Source organism: Rhineura floridana, chromosome 3 (genome assembly GCF_030035675.1).
Source record: "Rhineura floridana isolate rRhiFlo1 chromosome 3, rRhiFlo1.hap2, whole genome shotgun sequence".
Taxonomy (NCBI): domain Eukaryota; kingdom Metazoa; phylum Chordata; class Lepidosauria; order Squamata; family Rhineuridae; genus Rhineura; species Rhineura floridana.
Window position 1 is genome coordinate 183,349,459 of NC_084482.1, and position 18,852 is coordinate 183,368,310.

At 44.8% G+C, this 18,852-nt stretch overlaps 1 protein-coding gene across 3 annotated transcripts in view; it reads right to left on the minus strand.

Annotated features, from left to right (window-relative positions):
- The window catches only part of PTPRG (protein tyrosine phosphatase receptor type G), an 828,925-nt gene that overhangs the window by 37,110 nt on the left and 772,963 nt on the right, over positions 1-18,852 (minus strand). For all 3 annotated transcript variants that reach the window (XM_061618739.1, XM_061618737.1, XM_061618738.1), the window contains exons 16-18: positions 2,124-2,220; positions 1,293-1,375; positions 936-1,070 (exon numbers count right to left, since the gene is read on the minus strand). In XM_061618739.1, coding sequence (XP_061474723.1) covers positions 936-1,070; positions 1,293-1,375; positions 2,124-2,220 — 315 coding nt within the window. The remainder of the gene's footprint in view (positions 1-935; positions 1,071-1,292; positions 1,376-2,123; positions 2,221-18,852) is intronic.

An 18,852-nucleotide genomic window follows, 5' to 3' on the forward strand; every position in this document is an offset into this window, starting at 1 on the left:
GAGCAAGGGTGAGGGCCTATCCTCCCCTTCTGGTGCCTTTTCTTGAGCTTATGGTGTAAGGGCAAATTTGGTCTGCAAGTCCTTGGAAAATGATAATTGCTTGCAAGTCCCAAGAATGGGTGGGGAGGAACAGTATGTTTTACTGGGGCCTGGAGTACAGAGAGAGTGAAAGTGTGTGTGTTGTGTGTGTGTGAGTGAGTGTGAAACTGAGGCTGCAACCCCATTATCATGAGGAAAACAACTGAGGCTAAATTGTAGATCAGAGAAAGTGTGTTTGTGCAGTCAAAGTAGAACATGTTGGCCCATTTTCAGCCTCTTGCCTGGCTTGTAGCAAGAAGATGGACCTGGTTTAAAGGGCTCAAAATCTGGCAGATTGCCTGCATTTTAAAAAAAACCTTCTGATTGCTCTTAGTTGCTTTGAAGGGTTTTCCGTTTTGCAGCTATTTGTGTTTGCTCTGGTATACTGGCTGTGAGAGTAAGTTCACTCAGGTACTAATCATTTTTGAACTGTCGGCTACTACTTGGGGCCTTCTTTGATTTATCTTTTTCTAGGAGTGATCAACTCAGCCAATGTCAGCCTTCTGCTTGCCCAGCCCTTCTGTGACCTTTGGATTGCTCAGTCAATCAATGCTAGAGGCGAGGCTTCAATGATCACTACTACCACATCCAGAGCTTGGAAAAGTTACTTTTTTGAACTACAACTCCCATCAGCCCCAGCCAGCATGGCCACTGGATTGGGCTGATGGGAGTTGTAGTTCAAAAAAAGTAACTTTTCCAAGCTCTGACCACATCCTCATTGTTCCTTGGATTATAACAATTTATGTTACAGTTTATATCACAGTTAATGGAATCAGTTCTACCCCTTAACAATTCTAAAGACAGACCACACATTTATGGTAAGAAAAGCGGCTACTGAAAAGCTGTGTTGTCCTTACTCTTCCTTTTTCCACAAGGTTTGTAATCATGATGATAATTCCAGTGTTTTGCTCCCAAATCATTCTCCAGAAATCTTCAAATGTTGACTTTAAAGGTCCCTGGGTTGCAATGTAGGCTTTTGCTTTGTTGTAACCCTTCAAAGAAAACCACAATACAAACCAAGATGAAAGTATCTGTATGGCAGTCATATTAATAATGTATATATTGCAGGGAGAGATGCCTTTCCCACTGAATGTTTGAGGACTTTGGAGTTGAAGTTAGTTTGAAAAAAACACCTCTACAAGTACTAATGGCTTCTATTCCTTTTGTAGGACCAGTGTTTCTCAAAAGAGAGACAAAAGCAAAAAACAACTTACATCAACATAATTGGCATTAATGTAGTCGCTGTGCTTCGAGTCTTTTCCTGGTAAAGGTCTTAGCTTCACTCTGCTGTGATCATCTTCAGGAAAGAAAAACACACACATACATATAATGGGGGGAAAATAAGAAATAAAATCTCATATAATCTATGGATTTCTTAAGAGAATGATTCCCAAACTAGAGGGCTGATCAGCTAAATCAGGGGTTGGCAATGTGGTGCCCTCCAGATGTTCTTGTAATACAACTCCCATCCGTTCCAGCCAGTATTGGAAATGGCCAGGATGATGGGTGTTATAGTCCAACAATATCTGGAGGATACCACATTTGCTAATTCTGAGCTAAACACCTTCTTCCCCTTCTACCTGTACTGTAGCATTGCCCACTGTGCCAGTGAAATAATTTGTGGGCCAGAAAACAGTGGCAGAAATTCTCAGCCATGTGATCAAGAGGTTCTGGGTTTGTTTATTTTTCCTGGAACACTTGAAAATGTGACAACCCATTACCAAATTTGGGACAGAGTGGAATACTAAGGATTGTCAATTAAATACTTCCCTTAAGCCGCTTTTCAGAGATTAGCATACCTAATTTAGCCTGAAACACTCTGTTGCAAAAATTTTAGGCAAGATTGCTACTTTCTAACCAAAATCTGCAAGCATCTAACATCAAACTGTCAACATTACCCCTCTCAAAAACATGCCTAGCTGGGGCATCTTCTCCCTTTGATGAAAACTAACTTTTGTTACTCTGACTAACCTCATGCTTATACTGGCATTCTTATACTAGCAGTATAAATTGCACACATTTTGTTACTGTTGCCTCTTACTCACATGCTAAAATGTTGATGTATCTGTTTTTGTGCTTGTTGTCGGGGTGATTGGAGTGTTCAGCAGTGATGTTCATGTCGGATGTACAGCGCTGCACTTCCTGTTAAGAAAACAATTACATTGAAAAAGGCAGATGAGTGCAAAACATTTTGTTTGTCTCATTTTGCAAGCAGCTCATTCAGAACACATTGCAATACTGGGATGTAATTGATTTTCTTTCCCCATGAGTATTCTTTAAGCATAACACTGTTTAAACATATTCTTGTTCTATTAAGGGTATTTCCTGGTTCCCAGTATCTGATAAAAGTCCATGGTAATTAAAGTTCATTCCGGTGCAAAAATCCCCACAAAGCTTTTACATCTGTTTATCGCTGTGGGTACACTAGTTGCTTCAAAAGCAGTGAGAATGGGTTTTTTGGTTGTGTTTTGAAGCAGCTCTGCCCTTGGCTGGATACACCTCCCTTCCCCTCTGCTGATTTCAGGCCTTTTAGAACCACCCACAGCAAAGTGATGGGCCAATCATTGTCTCTGCCTGATGGGTTGATCTACCAATCAGTTGCGAAATCTTTCCGAATCTGAATTTTAAAAAATGCGCTCGAACTGATCCAACCAGGTTTTAGAGTGAAAAGGGGTGGAGTTTGACCAGTGTCTTGTGCCCCCGTTTTTCAGAAAAGAGAGGTGGAGATGCATTGGAACCGGCACAACAGTAAATGTGTCTCTACCGTCTATCTCCCTTAATAGCAGCCAAAAAAGGATACAAGGTGGTCACTGGCATTTCGCTAGTCTTTTGCCCAAGGCTTAATTGCAACTACAGCGATTTCAGAAGCCAGAAAAAACGATCTAAAATTGCAAGTCTGCTGTTAAATAAAAGATTGCTCTGAGCCTTTTTTGTGCCATAGAAAAAGCAAAGCCCCCTTGGAAAACATGCAATGGTTACTCCCTAGGCCTGGGCAAAGGTTAGTGCCTACCTAGAGGACACAAAGCACTTAACAGACTAAATTTACAGTGTTTTACAAGGTCCCCATGTGAACAAGGGTCTCAGTGTATCATTTCAGTTATTCATCAGAATAAACACCAAAGTGGGGAAAGCCAAGTAAATAATGCAACATAATCCAAATCATCACCATTGTGATAGCTCAATGTCAAAACATTTTTTTGCTAGTTTCATTTTCTTCTTGGAGATATCAATGGTTTCTTGTTTATGATATTCCACATTATAGGCACAGGCTAGTTTGTAGGCATTACCCGTCTTTAATAGCATTTTGTAGTTTTAAATAATAAAAATATATAATTTTTTTTATATTAAATAACATCAAAAAGTGTTAAGTGGGATAATATGGGAGTATACTGTCTTATGTCAGTAATTAGAATTAATTAATTAGTAATTAGAAACTTTAAACTCTGGCATTTATTTAAAGTATCCTAAAGATATTAAGATCATTTCACAATAAAGTAATCTTGTTGCCTCTTTCTAGAGCACTTTCTCAATGTATTTAACTGAGTTCTATCGAAAAGCTACTTCTGCAGGGTGCCATCATTGCCACCCGGTATCCCAGTCTTCCCCAGGGTTACAAAGATGCCAAACTGTTTGATACACCAGCTTCACATACTAATACAGAAGCATCCTAATAAGGGAAGTCATTAGTACAGCACAGCTGCTGCAAAGATGGATCAGGAGCTAAGTGACAGAGGAAATTGTTACAAGAAATGTTAGAAAAACAGCAGATGTAGCCAGAGTGCAGGATTATAGAGAATTGACATAAAAAAGCTCTGGAGTAATTCATAACCTTCCTCCCTGTCCAGCCCCAAAATATTTATATTTTTTGAAAATGCAGAACATCACAAATCCAAGTATAACTGGAGGTATTTAGAGGCATTATAGGGGTGACATTCTTTTTCCATGGGAAGCAATCCCCATAGTTGTCCAGAAGAAAAAGAAAAAAAAGAAAAAAGCTGATGGGGGTATCAGGTTTAATCCTTTACATGGAATAATTGAAATGAATGTCAGTTCTATAACAGTGTTTTTCACATCTAGCTCAGTTTAAGGGCTAGTAACAGGATTCAGTGATTCAGTCAAAAGGTTGTTGTATACATTCATTGCACTCCTAACTGGAAGTCACTGAAAATGTCAAATCCTTCATGCCTGAGTTATTAGGTAGAGCATTTTGCCATGTGGAAGAGCACCATGACACAAGTTTCTTCACATCACCAGAAGCTTTCAGCCAGGGCATTGAGATTCTTCATAGCAGCAGCTATTAAGTGGTCTGTATGTTGACGCTGGTGTAGATTAAAAGGAAGTTATCGCTACAGTGTATATCTTAAGGTCTAGTAGCGTAGTGGAAAATTCAGAACTGGAAGGTCCCTTCAAGACAGTCATGCCATGCCTCCTCACAGCCATGCCCCTCGCTTGCTTGCCCTCCATTGTCATCTCCACACTCTTCAGTCCTTCCCACACATGGCTTCTCCCACAACTCTAGACATCCCTAGGAGCTAATCAGCATGAAAGGGGAGTGTTACTACTGACAAGAATCTGAGAAGAATCTTCTCAGTGGCTAACTCTTCTCTTTTCACTCTGATAAGCAGGAAAGATCAAAGAAGCAGGTTAGAAAGACTGTTCTCAATGGCTAACACATTCCCCTTTCATGCTGATTGGCTCATAGGATGCTGGAGACATAAGGACCCAGATGGAACCCTGCTCCAAAAAAAGTAAGGGGTCTAAGACCTACCAAGATCCTGGGCGACTATACCCCTGACCACATTCTGAAACTTTGAACATTAGCAGGTGATTTAATTTAGATACACAAACTAGATTTAAAATGACTTCTACCACCCCCTCTACCCAACAACTTGTGTCTCCTATCTGTGTCATGACCAAATTAATCACTTGGCATGCCAGTTTTTCAATGTATGTTTTAAAATGCTAAGTTCTAAAAACAGGGATGAGCTGATCCCACTCCTTCTGATGATTCTCAAATGAAGTTGCAGTATCCTGACACTTAATATTTGAGCCTGTGATACTGTATAATAGCCCTGAAACATAAGGCTGAAGCAACTGCCACCAATTTGCCAGATGGCAAACAGGGAGGCTGCTTTGGTTCCATTTCAGAAGTCATGATTTGACTCTGAAATGGTTTTGGAGGGAGGCAGGCTATGATTTGGGGTGGGGGTACTTCTTACCTTTTCTTCCTTTTTCTCTCTCATCTATTACAGTCCCTTTTTTTTCTTTTTTAAAAATACTTTCAAAAGACACTGGTTTTGCTGGAGGCTTCAGTGGAATGGCAGCAGCAGTGCAGCTCAGACTGTCATTTCTCTTTTCCAGAGTATGCGCCTCCTTTCTAGAGGTACTCTGGGATGGAAGAAGAGTAAAGGTGACCACAGCTCCACTGTTGCTGCAATGCCACCAAAGCCACCAGCTGTAGTAAGTCTTTACAAATAAAAATACGTTTACACAAAAAAAGAAGAAAAAGAAGCCTCCCCCACCAGAACTGTAAGTCATCTCTCCTCCACTGAATCATTCTACCTCTCCCCCTTTCATTTTACTTTGGGGAGTTGGGCAAAAAGGTTCCTTCAAATTCAACCAAACCCCAAAGGTAAAATGAAAGAAGATGAGCCTTAGTTCATACAAAAGTCAGGGCAACAAACAATTCCTGCCAAGTACATTGATGGAGTCCCTGATTTATGAACTGATGTCTCCACATGGGGGCTGGAACAACTCCCATACAAGGACAGATTGGGGCTTTGCAGTTCAGAAAAAAAGGAAGTACGGCCATGGCAGAGGTGTATAAAAATATCCATGTTGTGGCAAGTTTGTCTTTTTCTCTCACAATGCTAGAACCACACACCACCAACACTGTTGAAGGAGGCTGTGATAAGACTTTTGTTAAAGAAGTCTTCATTAGATCCTGTGGATCTTAACACCTTTCACACAGTCTCTAATGTCCCCTTTTTAGGCAAGGTGATTGAGAAGGTAGTGGCTGCTCAGCTCTAAGCCTTCCTGGATGAATTTTTTCCTTTCCTTTTTAATTTGTATACTGCTTTTCTACATCACTGCACTCAAGGCGGTTTACAACCATAGAAATGACAAAAATACACAGAAGTAATCAAACTATCATCCTATAATGCTACAAAATATAAAGTAATACAAAATAAGCTTAAACAACAAATGTTACAAAAATACACAGTATTACATATACAAGTGTTCCACCAATACAAATTACTATTAAATAACCCCCATATCAGTCCCTTCTGCTTCTAACATACACACCTTCTCAGGCTGCTGGCTCTCACCCAGGACACCATCCATCCATCCTGCCTCTCACCCAGGACCCAAACACAGCTCACCCCCAGAATCTCACAACAAAGAAGAGACCTGGGAACTGCTTACATCATCATTAAAAAAACCCAACTGCTTACATTATCACAAAAACAACTTAAACTTATTTTTATGAATAAGCACCAAGGTAGATGGCAATTCATATAAAATATCAAAGTAACATACAAAATATACAATAAAACATAAAATACCATACAAACAATACAAAAAAATCATTAAAATGAGTAACTAATCAAAATAAAAAAACTAGAGAACTGCATAGGTATACTGGCATTTAAAAAAAGATCTTAAAAAGACATCCAACATGAATCTGATTATCTAGACCCTGTTCAATCAGGCTTCAGGCCTGGTCATGGAACAGAGGCTGCCTTGGTCACCCTGCTTGATGACCAGGGGCAGTGCATCCCTGTTGGTGTTTCTGGACCTCTCGGAGGCTTTCAATACCATTGATCATGGTATCCTTCTGAGCTGTCCACCTGGGATGTGTTTGGGAGGCACTGTTTTACGGTGGCTCAAGTCCTACCTGATGGACAGGTCCCAGAAAGTGGTGCTGGGAGACTACTGCTCGACCCCCTGGCCACTGGCCTATGGAGTTCTGCAGGGTTGCATTCTGTCTCTTAAAACATCTATATGAAACTGTTGGGAGAGTCAGCTGGAGATTTGGAGTTCAGTGTCATCAATATGCTGATGACACACAACTCTATCTCTCCCTACCACATGATTGCAGGGAGGGAGTGCTCATCCTAAACCGGTGCCTCGAGTCTGTGAAGGGCTGGATGTGGGCTAACAAACTGAAACTTAATCCAGACAAGACAGAAGTGTTGTTGATCAAGGGGAAAACTGCCCCAGGGATAGGGTTGCAACATGTTCTGGATGGGGTTGCACTCCCCTTGAAAGAGCAAGTCCGCAGTTTGGGAGTACTGGATCCTGCACTGCTGTTTGAATATCAGGTAGATGCGGTAGCCAGAGTGCTTTTGGCCAACTCAAACTGGTCTACCAGCTGCACCCATTCCTGGAAGCAGCTGACCTGGCCACAGTGACACATGCATTGGTGACATTGAGGCTTGATTACCAGGGTCGGTGCCAGAGGGCAGCCAGGTTGGGCCCTGACTGAGGGTCCCTGCTGCCCAGAAGGGCCTCTGAAAGGCCCCTCCTTAGGGTGGGACAGTAGTGCTCCTGTTCTGCAATCTGCGGCAGTGTCGGCTCCCAATGCATGTCATTCATAGGGATGAGAGAGGTAGGTGGGATGTGCAGACAGGCTTATTAGCTCAGTGCCGCCCTTATGAGGGGGCCTGGAGCAGGCTGGTGCCCAAGGATCCAGTCATGCCTGGCACCAGCCCTGTTGATTACCGTAATTCACTCTATGTGGGGCTGCCTTAGAAAACAGTTCAGAAATTGCAGTTGTTTCAAAATGTGGCAGCCAGAATGTTAACTGGATTGTGGCATGGAGAGCATATCACCCCTGTGGTTTATCGACTCCACTGATTCCCAATTTGTTTCTAGGTCCTTCAAAGTGCTGGATCTGACCCTGAAAGCCCTAAACAGCCTTGGATCAACGTACCTGAGGGAGCGCTTATGCCCAAATGTACCTGCCTGTGATTTAAGATCAGCTGCCTCTAGTCTCCTCTGCGTGCTTGGAATGAAAGATGTCAGACTGGCAGGCATGTGGGAAAGAGCCTTTTCAGCTGTGGCCCCCAAGCTCTGGAATACCCTATCCCAAGAAGCCCTCTCTGCTCCCTCCCTGAGGGTGTTCCGGTGACTACTGAAAACAGTCATGTTCCGGAGAGCCTTTGGGAGGGATTGAAGGTAGTGCCAGTAAATGATTTTATTTCCTCCCACTTTTTAGTTTTTACCTCTTTAGTCCCTTTTAATATCACTCCTCTATATTTCTTAACTGTATTTTATGTATTTTTATATGTTTTAATGTTTTTGTGATTTTATTATGTACAATATTATTGTGACCTGCCCTGAGTGCCCTATTTTAGGGTAGAAGGGCAGGACAAAAGTATTTTAAATAAATAAATAATAGATAAACTTGGGGTCATCCAATAAAGATGCACTGCAGGCGATTTAGGACACACTAAAGAAAGTGTTTATTCACCCACCCCACAGTTAAACTATAGTATTTGTGTCCTCAGAACGTGATGGCCACCAACTTAAGATGGTATTAAAAAGTGAGTAGATATATTCATGGGGGATAAAGATTTCAATGACTATAGTCATTATGGCTATATATTACTTTCACTGTCAGAGGCATCATGACTCTGAATATTTATTTGTTTACTAACTATATTTCTGGATCACCCTTCATCCATCAGGATCACAGGATAGTTTTCAAGATTCGTATTAAAACCACAATAAGAACATTAGTATAATAATTAATTAGTACAACAGAACAGTTAAAGCAGTAATTAGAACTGTGTTTCCACTGCAAACAGAGCATTTTAATTCCATTTGGTCTCATCAAACAACTCTACTCAATATCCTTCCTAAGGCCTGGATACTAGTTGGGAACAGGAGTGGGAGAGGGCTATTCTGCTCATATCCTGTTGGTGAGCTTCCCATAGGCATCTGGTTGGCCTCTGTAGGAAGCAGGATGCTGGACTAGATAGGCCTGTGGTCTGATCTAGCACAGCTCTTCTTCTAGTTTTCCACGTTTTTAAGTTTTTATACCGCTGCTATGAATATACAAATTGTGGGGGTTTGCCTGTACAGCCTCCACATCAATGCAGAGTTTTCTAAGACGAGTGCTTCTGTTCAATCACTGCTAGTATTCTCATATACTCCCATAGAAAATTGCTGCGGGGGTTGCCAGTTGCATGAACCTGCCCACCGGCATAATATTTTGTGGTCTGCCTGTACAGCTAGTGTAACTTGCTGTTCTTAGAGGCAATGATGTCAGGATAATAATCTGATTTTTTTTTAAAAAAAGATCATGCATTTACAGTTGTAAAGTAAAATAAAAAAGCAAACATTAGTAAAATGAATATTTTTAATTAGTAGCCATAATTACTGTGCTTTATCCCATTTTTCCCCCACAACCCCTTTTTTTACATGGCTCTATGGGATCTGCAGTTTACTGTTGTTGCTATAGCATCATCAAATGTGTGACACTTTACAGTAGGAGTAGCCAACATTGTGCCCTCCAGATGTTCAACTACAACTCCCACTATCCCTGACAATAGGCCATGCTGGCTGGAGTTGATGGGAGTTGTTGTTCAAGAACTTCTGGAAGGCACCACACTGGCTGCCACTGCTTTAAATTAAAATTAAAGCAAAGTAAAGAGTAAAATTAAAGCAAAAGTCTCTAGTACAATTGAATAGCATTCTTAGAAACATTTAGTGATCCAATTTTATTTTACAATGTACTATAGAAAAAATCTGAATGAAGCCAGTGAGGGTTCAAATTTGCTTTTTTTTTTAATGCTATCTTGTTAGGAATAGAATTCAGTCTCTGCCAAAGAATGATCTATCATAATTTTAACCAGTGCATGGAAAATGGTTCAGTCGCCATCAGTGGCGTCACTAGGGTTGGTGTCACCCAGTGCGGTAACTCATGGTGTCACCCCCATGGACCTCCTCCCGTACCAGACCATACAGAATCCTTAGTAATGTTTTTTGTACTAATGTTACCCATAAATTGTAATTCCTGTATATCACTGAATGTAATGGCAATAATAGTGACATAAACAACTAGCAAAATTAAAATTACACCTTTAAATTACAACGTCATAAGCACAGCCTAAATGTATTTACATTTACATAGTTTCATGTGGTTAAAGTGAAAATTTGGTAAGAAAACAATAGAATTTGAAGTAAAAACATTTAAGAACTACATCAAAATTGATAATATCGCAAGATTGGAAAGCCTTGACTGTCCCATGGTAGATCGCAAATAGTTCTTTATAAGTTTCAGCTTTGAAAAGCTCCTCTCACATGAAGTTGGAAAGACTCACAGGGTTGTTGGAAAGACTCTCCACTCTCTCTCTCTCTCTCTCTCTCTCTCTCTCTCTCTCTCTCTCTCTCTCTCTCTCTCTCTTGTAGAAATACACCCCACATAATAGTTTATTGCCAAACCAGCTGGTCATTGCAGAACTGCCTAATTGTTTTAAAAATAGGATTGGAGAAGAAGGGAAAGATTTACAACACAAACAATTCTTTGTTATGTTTACTCAGAAGTCCCATTAATTTACAGCACAATCCTAACCATGTCTACTCAAAAGTAAGTCCTAATGAATTCAATGGGGTTTACGCCAGGTACATGGGATCAGCATTCCTTTACTCCCAGAAAAGCAAGTATTGGATTAAAGCTTTCATATTGGAAAGGTTTTCAAAGCACTGCCCTCTCCAACAGCCCAGGGTCTGAATGCTACACACAAGAGAGAAAAAACTTTAACCCATATTCTTACTTCCTCAAACTGAAGACCTCAAAACCACCATTTTGACGTTGTAATGAAGCCTAAGCACTGCCTGGGTCAACAGATCACAAGCCTGGCTCCCCTTACAATCCTGAAAGGGCGGGATTAGAGGCCAGAGCTTGGAAAAGTTATTTTTTGGAACTATAACTCCCATCAGCCCAATCCAGTGGCCATGCTGGCTGGGACTGATGGGAGCTGTAGTTTAAAAAAGTAACTTTTCCAAGCTCTGGCTAAAAGCTGCTATACAGGTCGGTTAAAAAACAGATTAAACAGTCACGGGGGGGGGGGCTGACGTTTTGGTGTATATCTCGGGAACCAGACGACCTAGAAACTTAGTTTTTTTTTTAATTGAAGCTGAGAGTCCGGAGATTAAGGTAAGTTAGCTGGGGACCCGGAGGGGACCCCCCAAAACTGGAAACTCCAGCCAAAAATCGGACACCTGGTAACCCTACTCCTGGGAAGCCACTCAGGCACACAGCCCAAGAGCAGGCAGGGGATTCAAACTTCCCACCTAAAATTCACAGCTGATGAGCAGGCAAGCCAGGCAGGATGGGCGAAAAACTGCTCTGCAGTCAAAGAGCGGAAGATTCCCCAAGAGGGAAGTGGCTGGCAAGATGGCCGCTGCAGGGCCGGCTCTGGGTGTCATCCCCTCTGATGGTGTCACCCAGTGCGGTCTGAACCCCCCACCCACCCCTAGTGACGCCGCTGGTCGCCATTACATCTTGAAGGACATTTCAAATGGGACTGGTTTCTAAGGTCAGTAAATTTAATTAACCTTACTGATACTTGGAGATTATGGTTTTTTTCCATTGTACTGCAGCCACAGCTAGCCCATAGAGAGCTAACAGAGGGACAAGGCTTGAGACTAGATGTTGAAGACCAGATTCACAAAAGGAAAGAACGTGCACACAGCTGACGTTTGATTTTGTGAAAATACTTGCTAAAAAAATTAAATTGGAAAAATGTAAAAGTACGCTTTTAAAGCCAGAATGCAGTTGTTTTGTGAGTTAGCAGAATTGTTTAGGATCGAATTGGTAAATGCTTAATTTAAAATGCAAAGTGTAACCAGTGTAGATCTGGATTTATGTCTCCTTGAAGTTCTGCTATATTATAGACAACGTGGTGTAACTGCAGTGCTGGGAGAGTCCAGGTTCAAATCCCCACTGAGCCATGAAATGTACCATTGGTATCACCTGAAGGGTGATTTTCTTAGGTAGTCCGACATCACGTGGGATATAGCGCCATCTAGTGTCCGAAGGCAAGAATGGATCGAAGTCAAGACCTGGGGCATCGAGCCCCTCCCACTCCAGTTCATTTGTGACGAGACCGAACTGAGAGACATATCTGAAAAGACAGAAAAGGCCAACGGGCCTCACAGCAAGGAAACAGTGTCCCAAATCATAACCCAAAGATCGCAAGCATATTAAACAGGCCCAAATTGGTCTTGACTTGGTAAAAAAGTTTAAATATTATAACACTGAAGAATAATAAGTGGTAAGGTAGCAAAAAAACCCCAATCCTCCAAAAAGGGAGGGCCGTGATGTCGGACTACCTAAGAAAATCACCCTTCAGGTGATACCAATGGTACATTTTCCTTAGGTAGTCCGACATCACGTGGGATGTACCAAAGCAGCCCCTAATAGGGAGGGACCGCCTCTTGGCTACTTAGCACGCCTCCCAAATGAGGCATCAGCAGAAGCGTAACGGTCTATCTTATAGTGTCTTATGAAAGAATTTGGGGTAGACCATACAGCCGCTCTGCAAATCTCTGCTAGAGGAGCATTGGTTGCGAAGACCATAGTGGCAGCTGACCTAGTGGAATGTGCCGTTATGTTACAAGGCACTGGCAGCTGAAGGGACTCATAGGCCAATGCAATACAGGCATGCAACCAACAAGATAACGTAGAGCTAGACACCTTTTGCCCCAGAGTACGCGGGTGAAAGGATACAAATAAGGAATCCGTTGACCGTATTTCCTGGGTGCGAGACAGGTAGGTCTTGAGGGCCCTCCGGACATCTAGTGAGTGCCAGGCCTTCTCAAGCGGATGAACAGGATCTGGACAGAACGAAGGCAAAACAATGTCTTGGTTACAGTGGAACGCCGAAATGACCTTGGGACGGAAGGAAGGATCTAGACACAGTACCATTGAGTCCTTATGGAAAATACAGAGATGGCGGGCCAAGGACAGCGCCCCCAACTCTGAGATTCTTCTCGCCAAGGTGATCGCCACAAGGAACAGGACTTTGAAGGTCAAAAGACGTAAAGGCACAGATCGAAGGGGCTCAAAAGGAGGGCGCTGCAGGGCTTGCAGGACCTTCGATAAACTCCATGAAGGAAAGCGATGACAAACTGCTGGCGACACTAGGACGGCCCCCTTCAAAAAACGTTTGACCAGTGGGTGTGAACCCATAGGAATATTAGGAGACGCGACGGAGATAATAGATGAAATGGTGGCGGCGTGGCGGCGTAAGGTGTTAGGTTTCAGTCCCATCTTCAGGCCTCTGTAAAAATTGAAGTAGATGTTGAACCTTGGCCTGAGATGGTAGAATGTTTTGAGAGTCACACCAACTAGCAAAGGTAGACCAGGTGCTCTGGTAGACCCGAGAGGTCGACTGCTTTCGAGACGTGAGAATTGTGTCCACAATTTCCTTAGACAGTCCCCAATGAATCAAATGCCACGCTGTCAGATTGAGCCATTCGGGATCTGGATGCCAAATCGGGCCCTGAGATAGAAGATCTGGTCTGAGTGGCAACCTCCAAGACTCCCGTCACTGAAAGGGAGAGCAGGTCGGAGAACCACGGCCGACGAGGCCAGTATGGTACTATCAGGATCAGATGGGCCCTTTCGCGTCGCAGCTTCTTGATGGTCCTGCCCAATAGCGGTATCGGGGGGAAAGCATATAGGAGGCCTGCTGGCCACTGAGTCAACAGTGCATCCGTCGATTCCGCGTCGTTGTCCAGATACCTGGAGAAGTAGCGAGGTAGCTGGTAATTGTGACTAGATGCAAACAGATCCACCGAGAGGCTGCCAAACCGTCGTTGGAGAAGGCTGAACACCATGGGGGGTAGCTTCCATTCTCCCGGGATCACCTGTTGTCTGCTGAGCCAGTCGGCCGCAACGTTTAAAACACCTTGGAGATGTTCTGCTCTTAGTGAAAGTAGATGTATTTCGGCCCATTGGAAGAGTTGAGACGCTTCCGCCTGGAGGCACCGTGACCTGGTGCCCCCTTGTCTGTTCAGATGTGATTTCACACAAGTATTGTCCGTGCGAATCAACACGTGGTCCAGAAGGAACAAGGGTTGAAAATGCCGAAGAGCCAGATGGACCGCTCTTAGTTCCAGCCAGTTGATATTGTGACTTGCTTCCGTGTTGGACCACACTCCCTGAACATACTGGGAATTGCAATGGGCCCCCCATCCGGACAGACTGGCATCTGTGGTGAGTATGGTCCTGTCTGGTTCTCAGAACGGGGTTCCCAGTCTTAGATTTTTGGCCGTAGCCCACCAATGGAAAGAGGTCCGGAGAGATGGGTGCAGGTGGACCGTACGGTGGTTGGACGTGGCAATGTCCTGTTGGAAAGGGAGTAGGGCCCACTGTAAGGGTCGAGTGTGGTGCCGAGCCCATGGCACGATGTGAATGGTCGAGACAAACATTCCCAGAGCTCTTGCCAGAAGCATTAAGTCCACTCTCGAACGACATGTGAGGTGTAGAGCCATCTCTGTGATGGCCGTAATTCGATCTGGTGACAAAAAGACCAATGGCCTGCGTGGTGTCTAGAATTGCACCCAAATGTTGTAATCTGAGTTGGTAGTAGTTGACTTTTGTCGTAGTTGACCAGCCAACCATGGGTGCATAGAGCCGTAAGAGCAGAGTGAACATGAAAGAGGGCCAAATCTCTGGAACTCGCTCGAATTAACAGATCGTCCAAGTAAGGATAAATGTGGACTCCCTGAAGACGGAGATAAGCCACCAGGGTTAGCAGCACTTTGGTGAATACTCGTGGGGCCGACAAGAGACCGAAAGGCATTGCTCGATATTGGAAGTGATGGGGGCCGAAGGCAAATCGCAGGAAACGTCTGTGGGTTGGACAGATGGGCACATGAAGGTAAGCTTCTTTGAGATCTATGGAAGCCAGAAAATCCCCTTCGTTTAGCGCCTCTACAATTGACGCCAGGGACTCCATCTTGAACAGTCGGTATTTCATGAAACGGTTGACAAATTTGAGATCTAGTACCGCCCTCCATGACTGATCTCGCTTGGGAACTGCAAATAGGAGGGAGGAAACCCCTTGTCCTCTCTCCTCCGGTGGTACAGGTTCTATTGCAGCTATGTCGAGAAGATGGGTTATGGCTTCCCGCATGATCCGGCACCTGTCTCGAACTCTGGGTAGAATGGATGGAATGAACCTGTCTGGAGGGGTCAACCAAAATTCCAGTTCGTAACCATGGAGGAATAGATCTCTGACCCAAGCAACCTGTGTCAGACATAACCAGTGACTTGCAAACATTAGCAATCTGCCCCCCACAGGGAAAGCGTCAGTATTGTCTTTGCTGATGAGCTCCCCTGCCATAAGTTGAAGTTGAGGCCCCTTGACTTCCCCTGTTCTGTGCTCTGGCTTGGAAACGTTGCCTGTTCCAGGATCCCCTGGAGGAGCGGAAACCAGAAGATCGAAAGTCGCGGCCTCGCCCTGCAGGCCGCGCTCCTCGAAAGGGCTGAAAGGAGCGATATGGGGTGAAACGTCTGAAAGCCCTATGATCCTCTCTCTTAGAAGTGGCCAATACTGGCCTTCGGCTGTCTTTAGGGTCTACCAAGACCGCCTTGACGGCTTCGTCTCCGAAGAGTAAAGACCCAGAAAAGGGTGCTCTAGACAAGTTGCCCTTGGCCGTAGAATCAGCATCCCAGTGCCTGAGCCAAAGGGTACACCGAGCTACCACCTGTGAGGCTAGAGCTCGTGCTCCCAGCTGGGTGGCATCCAGTGTGGCGTCGGCTACGAAGGCCGCTGTCTTGTGTAATTTTACCAGGCCCTTGCGGAGCTTGACAGGGTCTGGTTCGGGATCATCCAAGAGTTCGTCTAGCCACATCATAGCCGCTCTTGAAAATATGGAAGCTGAAGCAGACGCCTGAATAGTAAAGGCAGTAGCCTTGTGGTTTTTACGCAAGGCGTAGTCCATGCAGCGTTCAAATGGGTCCTTTAGTTGTGATTCCCCTTGCTTTGGAAGGAGCGAGCACGAAACCAAACTGGAGACTGGCTCATCAATGTCTGGAACAAGCAAGCGATTCATAAAGTCCGGGTCCAGTGCATAGAGCCTTTTGGCCATAATGGAAAAGCGGCGTGCCTGCAGAGGATGATCCAGCTCTTCCTTGGCCAGTTTGCCAATGGGGTCCAGCACAGGAAGGTAATGATCCAATGATTTTGGAGACTTAAGGACTTTAGCCCCTTTCATGGGGGGAGTGGTAGATTCGGGCTGTGTAGTTTGAAACCCAATGTGCCCAAAGCTCTGCGAGATAGCAGAAGAAAGTCGGCCGCATCAAATAGGCGATATGAGGTGTCCTCCTCGAAGTCTGCCTCGTCACTCCACTCATCCCCTTCGGCTTGAAGAGAATAATCTGGGTCCTCCAACCCAGGGATGCCATCTTCAATCCTGCCTCTAGCAACGTCAAATGGGTTGGGCGAGGGGAGCGGTACCACATCAGAACAGCCACATGGGGCTGGGGCACAGGAAGGGTGCTGTTCGCTGTGCTGAGTCAATGGAGCTGTCTGGACTCTCGACTCACCTGAGAAGAGGCTTAGGATATCTTTCAACTGCATCAGGAATTCAGGAGACAACTGCAGTCCTGGTACAGAGGCAGGTAGTTGCCCTGATAGCGGACCAGCAGGCGGTTGTGTTTGTGGAGGAACAGCAACAGTGGGCTCACTGGTCTGGAGTGGCAGGCTGCATTGTGAGTGGCAGACCCCAGGCTGGTCAGGAAAACCCTCGAAGTCATCCTCAGATGACCCAGCTGGAGAGTGAAAGAGTGCTGTCAAGTGGTCTTGGTTAGCCGCTTGAGAATGTGGCACAGAACTGTAACGTGTGTTTTTGGTGGCACTGAGGCGAGACAGGTGTTTAGTTTTAGCCACGGCCTTGGAGTGCAGCCTGGGCAGTTTTTGATTTGCAGACTTATGATGCGAGGACTTGCAGGGTCTCTCAGCCGCTGCTGAATGTGTATCTGAGTGTTGATCCACCATTCTGAGCGCCCAGCAATGCTATATATATATATATATATATATATATATATATATATATATATATATCCTACGCACAGAGCTGGGGGGTGCGGTGCAGCAAGGGACTTTCACCAACACACGGTATATATAACACCAACACACGCACAGAAGTGGTGGGTGCGGTGTGGCAGAGTACTATCACCAACACACGCACAGAGGTGGGGGGTGCGGTGTGGCGTACAGTTCCAATATGCAGCTGCGGCGCAGATAATTTCAAGGTGCAGTCCGAATACGCAGTTGCTGTGCAGAGGCACTTGTTGTAAAAATAAGTCCTACAGGCACTTGGATAGCCTGACTAAATAACTGTACAAACAAGTGAAGGAGAACAGAAAGGGCGGGAAAAATGGGCAGATCAAAATGGCGCCCGCGAAAAAGGGCGGGAATTTCAATTAAATGGCGGCCGGGAAGAAGGCACAATAGCAGGTAGGCAAGGATTCTAGTGCTCCAGAAGGCCTATAACAGTCGCGGCAGGAGTCAGGCAGACAGATAGGGGAGGAGGAGCAAGAGACAGCTCCAAGCGCAGCGAGTGACGTGCTTTACAGTAAAGGCTGCGAACTGGTAAAAAAGAGCCGGGGGGGGTCCTCCCACAGCCACCTGAAGAGTCTCAAGGCAGAGAAATGCCAGCAGAGGAGCCGCGAAAGCACTTGTTCTAAGGGTGTCATTAGCAGCGGCAACCACTACTTGCTAAGGGAAGCAGCCGCCTTTCACCACAGCCCAATAGCAGCCCCTGCTGAAAAAACGGTTGTTAAAGGAGCCGCAGCTGCAGCTCCCTGCGAGGCAAAAAACAATTAAAAAGACGGCCGCCGCGTGAAAGTGGCGGCAAGGCAAAGCAAGGGCTGAAGAGAGAGCCGCAGCCGCGGCTCTCAGAAAGGCTCGTCCAAAGGGAGAGGTGAGCCCAACAAAATTGGTCGTCGCCTGTGGAAGGGAGACCGATGGAGAAAAAACAGGGAAAAAACGGGCTGAAGACAGAGAGCCGCAGCTGCAGCTGTCAGGGAAGGCTCATCTCAGAGAGACGGGAGCCAAAAGGGAAAACGGCAGCCGACTGATTCCCCAACAAAGGGACTAAAAGGGGGAGGCAAAAATGAGTTAAAAATAAAATTCCCCCCCCCCAAAAATAACGTCCCAGATATATAAAGAGAGGGTGAGGGAGAGAGGAAACAAGAAGAAAAGTACAATCCCACACACTCCAACTTAGCTAGCTAGCAGATCCAAAAGCCTCGAACGAAGGAAGGCAAGAATGAACTGGAGTGGGAGGGGCTCGATGCCCCAGGTCTTGACTTCGATCCATTCTTGCCTTTGGACGCTAGATGGTGCTATATCCCACGTGATGTCGGACTACCTAAGGAAAATTCACTTTGGGAAGTCACTCAGTGTAATCTACCTCACAGGGTTCTCATGAGCATAACATTGGGTGTATGTGTAGCCTATGTACACCACAGCTGAGCTCCTTAGAAAAAGGGAGGAAGTTAGCAAAATAATAAATACATAATATTATATTTTATATTTAAGGGCTGTGACATTCTGACATCCTTCTGATCTAAAGCCAGAAGCTTCTGATTTATAGGATGCTTGAGGTTTCTGCCACAAATATAAGGGGTTGTCTCCAACTAAGTCATATTCAGAGTAAACCCACTGAACTTAATGGACTTAGGAACGTAGGAAGCTGCCTTGTACTGAAACAGATCACTGGTCCATCTAGCTCAGTATTGTCTAC